At 43.1% G+C, this 12,009-nt stretch overlaps 1 protein-coding gene across 8 annotated transcripts in view; it reads left to right on the top strand.

The window, feature by feature from the left end:
* LOC309859038 (tumor protein D52) overlaps window positions 1-12,009 on the top strand; it is a 211,291-nt gene that overhangs the window by 65,998 nt on the left and 133,284 nt on the right. For all 8 annotated transcript variants that reach the window (XM_082719446.1, XM_082719451.1, XM_082719454.1 and 5 more), the window contains exon 2: window positions 11,798-11,913. In XM_082719446.1, the coding sequence (XP_082575572.1) occupies window positions 11,798-11,913 (116 nt within the window). The remainder of the gene's footprint in view (window positions 1-11,797; window positions 11,914-12,009) is intronic.

Genomic DNA, 12,009 nt, shown 5'->3' on the forward strand with positions numbered 1-12,009 from the left:
CTGTTCATCTTCTTAATCAGCAGACAAGTAGTGCACAAAAGGGACCGATGTTAAAAGGAATCCTACTCAGAAGGGTTGGGAACACTGATCTGAAAAGCATATTCTTTGATACTTATCCAGGCCATCGTGGGGCAAATGAGAAAGTAATGAGATTTAATCTGTGGGCAGAATGTTCCTAAGAAGCAGTCTGAGTGAAGGAGGGGATGAGGGCCAGTGGCTAGAACAAAGAGAGGCCTTTTATTAGGGATTTTTAAACTCTTTGATGAAACCAGCCCACATCAGAACACCCTACAGGTCATGACCCACAACCCTCATCAATACCAATACCCAATAACCAAAGCAGAATTCTGTGGAAACAGAACTCATCTTGACTATTCATGATACACCCTGATGATATCTTACTATTCCATTTGTTCTTTTTAAAATGCTCATTTGGGGGGCGCCTGGGTGGCTCAGTGGGTTAAAGCCTCCGCCTTTGGTTCAGGTCATGGTCTCAGGGTCTTGGGATCTGCCCACGTTGGGCTCTCTGCTCCACGGGGAGCCTGCTTTCCCCCTCTTTCTCTCTCTTTCTGCCTGCTTCTCTGCCTACTTGTGATCTCTCTGTGTCAAATAAATAAAATCTTTAAAAAAAAAATGCTCATTTGGTACTGCTCAATGGATTTCACAGCCCATGGTTTGAAAAACTGATTTATAATTTTCAGAATCTGGAATATTAAGTTCCATTAGGGATGTCAGTCTTTCTTGAGCCACTGTTCTTCCCTGCTGCCTGAGACAGTACCTGGCATCCATGGCTCAACAAATGGCTTGATGAGTGAATGAAGGAAATGAAACTGACAAGGACTAATTCACACTCTATCTAGTTCATTTTCCAAGTGTGAACATGGAGGCCAAGAGAGGTTCTGTGAAGCCCCCATGTCACGGAGCTCAGTCAGCCTGCATTGGGTCTCACACTCATCCCTCGGTCTTCACGCCAAGCCAGCGTTTTTGTTTTGTTTTGTGTTTTTGATCACACTCTCCTGGTCTCTTTGGGGATGGATATTACGGAACAGGTTTATCATTCCAGGTGTAATATTTCCTTCATCAGGGGCTTTACCGCGTATGGTGTACCGGGTTCATCCATTCTGTCTTGGACTTGCCGATTAGCACAGCTGTTTCCCGCTAGTGTCCTTTGCTGCATTTTCTCTTCCTTTCAGTGAACGCCTTTGGAGAGAATTTCCCAAGCCCTGATTATGTAGAACCATTCTTCCTCTTAACATTTTTTTATTTTTTAACACAGAGAAAAACATAGCCCTGTTGTATAAAACACCTTTGGTTATTTCTAGTGACTTCAGAAAATAGGAACAGGAGCCATTTAACAATGTGACATTTTTAGTTTTATGCTGTCATATTTGAAATTCTAAAAACATGGGGGAAAAAATCAGACTGGAGTTCTCTTAGCTCAGAGTCCTTCTTTCTGTCCTGTTTTATTATGCTTTTTGGTTTCTACTCTGTGTTGTTCTCACTTCTTTTTAGGGAAGTCATGATTCTTGAAAGTTAGGCATAATTAATTGTGATGATGTTAAACAGCAAATGTATGGTTTACAAAATAAAAATCAGAGCAGAATTGAAATTATGAAGAACTTCCTTATTCCTGCAAAGGAAATATAAGAATGGTAGTGATTTCCTCCCTGGGGATCCCCAAATTTCTCCATGGCTGACCTTTGTTCTCTCTGTGGAGTGTCCTAGTTACTCATTTTACACTTGATTGGGGTTGGGAGGATAGGTGGTTCTGAAGTTATCAACTGAAGGGCGCCCCCCTCCTTTCTATGATGAAAGAGATTTAAGGGTCAGTTCAGGAGTTTCTGGAGGAGGTGAGTAAAGCATTTGGAAATACTAATGTGTTCTACCTTTCTGATCTTTCTTCCCTCTTCCATTCTTTTGGTGAAGTTTGGAGAGGGTGACCTTTTTGGGTGGGAAGTTGACTTCTCTTCTGTTCAGGGCCCTGATCTCTGAGAGGTGAGTTTCCTAAGCTCTCTGGACCCATCTGGGTCCCAGTTCTCTTTTCCCTTTTGGACCCCCCCACCCCCCGCCTCAGCGCACTTCCATTTCTCTCTAGTGGCCCTGACGCTGCCCAATTAATCTCCCAGGTTCTGGTTCTTTCCCCAAACGGAGTGGGTCAAGTTTCCTCAGCTTTTTGTTCCTGCTGCCTTGATGGACGGCAATTACTCATCTCCTTTTTCTCTCCTACTGTTGTACTGTTACTGCCACGGGTGAACGTGGGAAAATTATATCCTTAAGAAATATAAAGTGTTTATGGCCTGTGCTACTGCATCTCCTTCATTTGAAGATAATCCGTGTCAAATAGCCGGTGTCCCATACCTCCCTGGCATTGAGTCCCCGGGTTTCCAACCTAGGGCAGTTTCACCCCCTGCAGGCATTCTGGCGGCCGCCACTGGAGCCGATTCTGAGGTGGATTCTGAGGTGATTCAGGTTGTCACAACAGCAGTTGGCTTTGGGGAGGGAGGGGACATGCCCCCATGCCACATGGGATGAAGCACAGGAGAGCCCCCTCCACAAAGAATTACCCTGCCCAGCATGCCCCTCGTGCTGTGGTTGAGAAGCCCTTTGGTTTTGGAGTTTCTTGAAAGGGGTCTCGCTTGTTTAGGATCTTACTTTGCTGTGGAGATCTCCAGATATTCCTCTGCCCCTGCTGGAACTTCGTTGCATTCGGAAACACAAGCTCCAGAGAATAGGGACCCCAAGCACGGACTTACAAGAGGAGAAATAACTTCATCTTTTGATCTTGTTGGATAGACCACTGAAGACATTTTGAACTCTATGTTGTATCTCTTTGTGTCTCCAGGTTTTAAAAAGGCACGCATGTCCTCTTGTGCCTAAGGAAAACAATCCTTAGAGACTGAAGTTTTTTATTCCGACCCTCGTCCTAAAGCCCTTGTTGCCTCTTTAAAGACTGTGTAAGAGAGGTGTATATGGTTTTATTTCCTAGAGAAACTGCTAGGGCTCGATTATACTCTATCAGATTCTCTCTTGGGTAGGCCCAATGTTAACTAAATAGCAAATATCTTAGACTCCTCCTCTGCAACCTCTTCCCTCCTAAGTGCATATCTTGGAAGCAGCGGACAACATATTCTTCCCTCTGGAGTATCACTTGTGTGGCACCCCCCCCCCCCATAAAGGCCTGGTGCTTTTGGCTGTGAACATACTTTGTAACATTAATGTATATGACCTCCAAATGTAACAATCTTTGTATAGATTATGTATGAGACAGAAGTTGTATTTCTTTAGAAAAATGTCATTTCATGTGTTTTATTTTTTTTAAATTTTATTAAAAATTTTTAAAAGATTTTTCTTTGTAACAGAGATAGCGAGGGAACACAAGCATGGTTGAGCTGGAGAGGGAGCCTGATATGGGGCTCGATCCCAGGATGCTGGGATCATGACCTGATCCGAAGGCAGACACCTAACGATTGAGTCACCCAGGCACCCCTTATTTTAAAAAAATTAAAAAAAAAAAATTTTATGTCTGTTTTCAATAGAAAAACCTGTGTAGGTGAAAGCAGTGAAGTGAGAATGAGATAAAAAACAAAAAGTTCAATGGGGCGCCTGGGTGGCTCAGTGGGTTAAGCCGCTGCCTTCGGCTCAGGTCATGATCTCAGGGTCCTGGGATCGATTTCCGCATCGGGCACTCTGCTCAGCAGGAAGCCTGCTTCCTCCTCTCTCTCTCTCTGCCTGCCTCTATGCCTACTTGTGATCTCTCTCTGTCAAGTAAATAAATAAAATCTTAAAAAAAAAAAAAAAAAAAGTCAAGATATAGGGACGCCTGGGTGGCTCAGTTGGTTAAGCAGCTGCCTTCGGCTCAGGTCATGATCCCAGCGTCCTGGGATCGAGTCCCACCTCGGGTTCCTTGCTCGGCAGGGAACCTGCTTCTCCCTCTGCCTCTGCCTGCCATTCTGTCTGCCGGTGCTTGCTCTCTCTCCCTCCTCTCTCTGATAAATAAATAAAATCTTAAAAAAAAAAGAAAGTTCAAGATATAAGGTAGACAGTGAAGAGAGACAGCGTTCTTACTCCAGCTCAACTGTGTACCTTCCTGTAATTGATTTATTCCGAGAGGGCTAATGAGTGTCTGTGTACCCGTTACTGAGCTGGCCTGAAGATGCAGGATCGGAACATAGTGCTAAGGTCAAAGGTTGCCCAGGCCATCAGGCTGTGTTCTAAGTACAGTCGACATTACAGACTGTTATACTCAGAGCAGGGCCTGGGCATGGATGGGATCCAGGGAAAGGCTCCAAGACCAGGAGACACTTAAAACTGATTTATTGAAATGAATGGGAATGGAAATAAGGAGTGGGTTTCCAGAAGAGAAAATAATATGTGCAGAGACATTAAAAAAAAAAAAAGAGCATGGCCATTGGAGGTTGTTGTGCAACATCATGAATGTTGTTCACGCCACTGAATTGTATGCTTAAAAATGGGTTAGGATGGCAACTTTTATGTTGTATATTTAACCACACAAAAAATTAAATGGGCAAAAAAATGTATGGGAGGCACTTTATTTTACCTTTTGAATTAATGCATTACTTTAAAAAAGAAAAAAAGGCATGTTTTTGTAGGAACTGCAGCTTGGAAGATGTGGTGAGTGTTGGGCAGGTAAGTGCAGTTGGGGGGGATTGAGTAGGTAGGGTGGGCTCCAGACTGTCAAGAGCAAGAGCCTTACTGGGAAGTGGGAAGCTCTAGAAGGATTTAAGGTAAGGAGTGCTATGGTCAGAGTCCTGCCTTAGAAGTTTACTCTGGTAGCAGGGTGGTGAGTGGATTGGAGGGACCGACCATGAGGGAGCTTTAGGGCAAGAATCTGAGCAAGAAATCGCCAGAGCCAGAATCAAGGCAGGAGTGGTGAGTTTGGAGGGGCTTGAAGTAGATGTCTGGGGGAATGAGATGAGGCCATATCTCAGCAGTAAGAAAAATCCTGGGTCGTGTTATAGGAGAGGAAATTTCAGACCAGGGTTTGGTGCTGATGCCTTTTAGATGTCACATGACATCATGATTGACAGCTGTCATGTTGAAGATGCAGGGGAGACACCAATGATGCCAGGTGACAGGGGAGATGGCAGATGAAGGGGCCTACGAGCCATGCTTCATGGGAAGAGGATGTCGACAGGTAACTAGGAAGACTTGTAGCATATGGAAAAGTGGGGCAATTGCACATCCTTACTGAAAACCTAATACCTGCCCACTCTTGATGTTCACAGTCCTTTACGCTGCTCCACAGAAACCCGGAGAATCAGGTGGTAATGTGTGTGTGTCGTTTTTAAATATGTAATGGGTTTTGGGGGAACAGGGACAGGGCTCAGTTTCCTAAGGCTGCCATAACAAAGTACTCCAAATTGAGTCACTTCCAACAACAGACATGTGTTCTGTCTCTGTTCTGGAGGCTCGAAGTCTAAAATGAAGGTGTTCCTGGGGCTGTGCTCCTTCTGTAGGGAAATCCTTCCTTGCCTCATCTAGCTTCTGGCGGTTGCTGGCAATCCCCGCCTTCTGTGCCTTCTGCTGTATCCCTCCGGTCTGTCTCCATGATCATGGGGAGTGGTTCCTGGGCTTCTGCTTGCCTGTGTGTCCATGTTGTTCTAAGTTTCTGTGTCTACATTTCCTTCTTCTTATAAGGACGCATTGGGTTAGGGCCCAGCCTAATTTACTGTGATTTCATCTTGACTGTATTTGCAAAAAAGCCTGTTTCCAAATAAAAAACACATTCGAAGGTCCTGGGGGTTAGGAAATGAAATGTGTCTTTTTGGGGGACACAAGTCAACCTACGGAGCCATCTAATTTCAAAGTTCATGGCTTTAGCTACTTTTGAAAAAAAAAATCTCCAGCCCCAATTTCCTCATCTTCTTGAATAAAGTATTTAAATAAAATGATGCAAAATTTTTTCAGATCTGAAACTTTATGAAAATGGCTAAAAAGTTTTTGAATGATAGTTATAGAAAGTCTTTTTTTTTTTTTTTAAGATTTTATTTATTTGTCAGAGAGAGAGAGAGAGTGCACAGGCAAAGTGGCAGGCAGAGGCAGAGGGAGAAGCAGGCTCCCTGCGGAGCAAGGAGCCCTATGTGGGACTCCATCCCAGGACACTGGGATCACGACCCGAGCCGAAGGCAGCTGCTTAACCAACTGAGCCACCAGGGGGCGTACCAGTTATAGAAAGTCTTGAAAAGTAGTTGATCTTAATTGGGTCAAGGGTCAAAGGTGAATGGAAGGGCAGTTGGGTGGGTGCTCCAGTGTGAGGTGGGACGGGCTGCAGCCATAGCCCGGGGCAGAGAGGTGCTCACCAAATCCTAATCATGCTGTCATTGTCATTGTCGGTTCAAAATTTGTATTTAAAAAAGGCTTTTTTGCTTCTTTCTCCAGTTGAAATTTTTGGGAGGATATGTCACGTAGGTGGGTATGCATGGGACAGGGAAGAAAAACTTGGTTTGAATAAATCTTTAATTGGTACATCAGTCCAAATAAAGCATTATCAAATGCTTTGTTCTTGGCACCGTGAGTAGTAGCAAGATGAAAAGAGGATGATGAGACATCAGGACTTTATAGTCTGACCTATGGACGTGGTCAAGACTGAACTCTTTTTCCATTCTTCCTTGTTCTTCCCCACCACGCTTGCTCATCACACACATTTCCGCTGCCTCCGAAGCACTTTGTTTTCCTCCAATTACCAACAAGTTCTCAGAAGCGTGGGATATTGTATTTCATCTCTTCCAAGGCACTGTGGATTTTAGGATGTACCATTAGAGTATTTGTTCATTAAGGGGAAAAATTGCTACAAGTTAAAAGCCCAAGAGACACTGATTTAATTCTACTTAAAATTTTGTATGCTTATTAACACTCTTTTCGATTTATTCAGACACATGTGTTGACCATGACACTCCCGTCCATGTATTTTTTTTTTTAGAGTAAACCAAATTACCGTTTTCCTGCAACACCTTCTCATGCATTGCCTAGCTTACTGGAATTGCTTTTCTGCTGGGAATAATCCGTGTCTCGCTTTATTTTCCGCACACAAAATGTTGTGATGCAGGCTTTCTTGAATGAGAGGTCTGTGATGTTCTCAGTTGCTGACACCCGTTTTGCAAATTTTGGAGCACGTTTCCCGGGTGACAGCTATGCCACAAGGACTGCTTAATTGATTGGCTGTTCTTGAGTTCCCAGTTGTAAATGTAAGGGAAAAAACTGTCTTAGGATTGATGGGGCGTGATCCCGCGGTCTGTGTTCATCTTCCCTGTCACTCCACTGGCGGTGGGCCTCTCACCTGGGCTCCTAGCCATTCCTAGCACTTGGTGGGCTCTAGGCTCGCTCTCCACTGCAGAACTCTTCAGGGGGCGACAGGCAGACTCTGCACATCTACAGGAATTAAGGAGGTGGCTAAAATAGTAACAACCAGAAGGAACAAATTATCCCCAATCTCTGATCACTTGGGCTCTGTAATGGTATCCGTGACCTCCAGCTGGGGTCCACACGTGCTCTTACACCCTCGGGGGATGTTGGAAGCCCCCTGGAGAGGAGGCCCCAGCCCTCTGCTTCCAGCTTGTCCTTTGTCCTCCCTGCTCCCTGGAATTTCTCTAAAAGAAAGTGAAGGAGCAAGAGTTTGGAGTCGGAAAACCTGCATTTTTAATCTCACCTGTGATTCTGGGCAGATTACTAACCGCAGAGGGTCACACTTTCCTGGTGGGGATAAATCGTACTGCTTTCATCAGGCGTTGGTTGTAAAATGTTTTTTTTCAAAATGAGATAATGTGAATCTCCCTGGTTGGTGGATTAGATCTCAGTAAATATTGATCATATGTTGTCCCTCTTTGCCATCTTTGAAAAACAGTTTTCCATCAGATTCTGAGAACTATTAAAATTAATGATTGAATAAGAATTTTGGGGGGAGTTCTTACGGTTTTAAGTAATTACATGTTAAAATGTTCCTGTTTCCCAACTTGTGTTGTGAATGAGAAGTCAGTATTTTTTTTTTCTCCTAAAGCCAGACTCTGCCTCTACAATAAATATTGCACTCTTGCTGAACATAGGGGGAAATTGGATAATACCTAGAAAAACTAAGGCTCTAAGTTTGGAGAGATTGTACATTTGGAAGAGAGATTGCTTTTGACCTCCTCTGCCAGGTTCTTTTCCTTTGTATAGAGTCTATTTTTTTTTTCTTTATTTTTAGAGATCTTATTTATTTGACAGAGATCAGAAGTGGGCAGAGCAGCAGGCAGAGAGAGGGGGAAGCAGGCTCCCTGCTGAGCAGGACCCTGGTTCATGACCTGAGCCAAAGGCAGAGGCTTAACCCACTGAGCCACCCAGGTGCCCCCTTTGTACAGAATCTTAAGTATTATTGCTTCTAGGTCTCTTACAGGTGTGAGCTTCAGCCCCTACTCTTGTCTTCATCTGTCCTTTGGAAATCAATGATTTTAAGTATATACTTCCAAATCAAGCTCAGTTCAAAATTGTAACCCCACCATGCATTCAGGTGTGTTACTGTGGGCAAGTTGCTCTGTAAGCTTCAGTTTCCTCCTTTGGAACTGGCAGAACTCTGCATCACAGAAGTGGTGTATGTAAGTGATGTAATGTGTTTGGACCACTTAGTTCAGATTTGTATATTATACATAGAATGTACTCTGGTGGTGCTGGCTGTGGTTATTCATAATTCTCTTAAGTCGTGATGTTATGTTTTTGTTGTTTTGCCACTGATTTTGATATCTGCCTTTTTTGTTCTTCCTTTGTGTTCCTTAATTTTTTCATCCCTCCCCACCCTGTTTGGTTACCCTAAAACAAACCACACCTTAAAATTGAATTTTGATAATTTGCTGCCACCTACAGGCTGATATGGAAAAAACCAGAACCTGTAATTACTAGTGATTGGGAATATAAAATCTCAAGGTTATCTTGATGTCCTGAAGCCAGCTGTGGACAACTACATGTCCCCCTTTTCTGAGACGTTTGTTTTCCCTGGCAGCCTAACTAAATACTTGGATAGTATCAGAATCCCCCAAGATTGTTTCTAGAATTGGGCAGCTGTGCATAAAGCGTTATTAGTAATTAGATATTACGTTTTCCCCCTTAAGCAGATTTACAAACTAGTATTTATTAAAAAAACATGAAAGAGCCTTTGTTTTTTAAGGTATTGTTTAGCACCAGAGTTTTTTGGGGATTTTTTTTTTTTTTTTGAGTCCTGTTCTGGTTGGAGACTGGAGAAGTCTGAACAAAACCTTAAAAATAAAATAAAGAATGTTTATAATTAACTCTGTGTGGTTCTTACTGCATTGTCATATACAATTGCTACCGTATACTCCCATCTTCAGTCTCATACTGTCTCGTCACGTAATCTGGCACAGGGGATATGTTTGCAAGCACACACGGGCCCTTCTCAGTGATTTCTGACGATACATACCTTATCCACAGTTTGATTTGGCTGCAGTTGGAGTATGAGGGATCCAGTGGAGCAGGGGGTAGGTCCAGTAAGGCCTGGGTGCTAAACAATGGGGAATTTTGTCTGGAAAACGACAGGGAACCAACCACGAAAGGATTGGAAGCCAGACAGTGACATGATCCGATTTCTATCACAGAATTCTCTTGGGCAGTCTGAAGATATTTTAGAGGGGGCCTGCAGAAGCAATTACTCATTGAGCTTTTTTTCCATCTACAGATTGTACCTGTCACACCTGGTCTGTGCATTAGAAAGCTTAATCATATTCTGTTTCCACCTCTAGTTCGTGTTGTTTTTTAATTCTCTTATTTGTATTACTTTTATTCCTTAAAGTGTTCTGTAAACACCTTCCAGATAGGCTCTCTTTTGGTACCGTTACGCTAGTGATGATAGCTGTTACAATTATTAGGTGCCATTAGCAGTTAATATGTGACAGACCCTGCAACAGGTGTCTTTGTACCCTGTACCCGATGGGCATACAGGTTGTGTCATTGATGCGTATACTTTGAGGTTTGCCGTGGTGCCGGCCGCTTGTTGAACAGCGAGGTTATTTTCCCTCTTTCCTTTCCTGTGCCTGTAAAGTCCGTCATCTGCTGCCTGGCATCTTGATCTGGGCGGGAGAGCACATCGCTCTGTGACTGAGCTAGCCTGTCTCAGAAATAACCTGGGGGTGTTGGGAATCTGCGATTGCTCTAATGCCCACTGACAGAAAGAGGCAAAGAGCAGGAAAAGGAGGAGACGTTTCTCTGGTCCCCTGTGCCAGAAATCTGTTGCCAGAGGAGACTGAAAACCCAGACCTCTGAGACATGGAAATGCACACACAGAGCTGTGACTAGGATAAGGCAAGGGAGGCCAGCAGCCACCTGCCTCAGCTGTAAAATTTAAGAGGGCACCAAGATGCTCTGCGATCGAGACCAATAATAGATTAATGCAGTTTTCAGAAAAATTAGAACAAAAGCACAGTGAGCAAAATACTGAACTTTTAAACAGAGACAAGATCAAGAATGGTACTGTGCAAAGCCATTTTGGAGCCTGAGGTGGAAGGAAAAGTCCATGATACTGAGCCCATTTAAAATTTTGATATTTTGTTCATTATAGATTCTTTGAATTAACTTTGATTTTTTTCAAAATATTAAAAAGGTATTAAAAAAATTGGGGGGTACCCCCTTATATTTTGCACTCAACATTTGGGGGGCTGCTCATGGACCCATTGCATGGGTGACTGGGGAGATGAGAGGGGAGAGTTGAGGATCAAATGCCTCCTTGGCCACTCAGAGAAGTTCTTAAGTTCTTCCTGAAGGACTCCTAGTGGTTGGCTCTATGCCAGGGGAATGGCTGTACCTTGTTGGTCTTAAATAATGTGGAAAACTTGTATGTTGCTGTTGATCATTTCTGTGTACATTGGGACTTTTAAAGGTTATCTGGGTTTTTATATAGATATATATGTATATAAAAAGACATATGTATAATATATATCATAATGTCTGTGTTACAGATATATACCTATAATATATAAAAATAAAGATACATATAAAAAGACATGTATAATATATATGTCTGTTACAGATATATACTTATAATACATAAAAATAAAGATATATATATATTTTTTTAAAAGATTTTATTTATTTATTTGACAGATCACAAGTAGGCAGAGGCAGGCAGAAAGAGAGTGGGAAGTAGGCTCCCTGCTGAGCAGAGAGCCCGATGGGGAACTCAATCCCAGGACTCTGAGATCATGACCTGAGTCGAAGGCAGAGGCTTTAAACCACTGAGCCCACCCAGGCGCCACAGGAAGGTGTTTCCTACCTCCACTAACAATGGAAAGAACTGTAATAAACTTTATTTTTAAAAATTTTAAATAAAATTTCTGTAGGTGTTGAGTTTGTTCAGTTCTTGACTAGATTAAGTGCTAGATTTGGTTAGCAGAGGAAGCTAGAGACATTTACAAACCCCTTTCCTTGTTAGCGTGAATTACTAGTCCTGCTGATTTACTAGGTTAGCATTAAAAGTCCTGGCAAGATCCCATTCACGGCCTGCTCTGACTCTCCCACTTTGCAGTAACTATATTGTGACTGAGCAAAAGAACAGAAGCTACGCCATTGCTGTATTTTTCAAATTCATACTTGGCAGAATAGATAATTGGGTAGTTTTTTAGTGGTAGCTCAGACTTTTGTCCTTACAGGAAAAGCCAGGCCATTTGAAGGTACAGAAAGTTGATGTGTGGGTCCAGTCTAATTGTTTTATTCTCGCGGGGGCAGTGGAGGAGCCCAAAGGAGAATTTTACTTCACGTACCTTACAGACATTTTTTTTTTTTTTTTTTTAATTCCAACCAGGTCTGCTGAGAACAGATCCAGTCCCTGAAGAAGGGGAGGATGTTGCTGCCACGATCGGGGCCACGGAGACCCTGTCAGAGGAAGAGCAAGAAGAGCTGAGAAGAGAACTTGCAAAGGTCAAGAAGCATTCCTTTTGGGACTTTGTGCTTCGCACTCACAACCTCATTTGTGCTTCTCAGGCACATGGTAACATCTCCTCCTCTGTTCCAGGG

The sequence above is a fragment of the Mustela nivalis genome, assembly GCF_964662115.1.
Source record: "Mustela nivalis genome assembly, chromosome: 2".
In the NCBI taxonomy this organism is placed as follows: Eukaryota; Metazoa; Chordata; class Mammalia; order Carnivora; family Mustelidae; genus Mustela; species Mustela nivalis.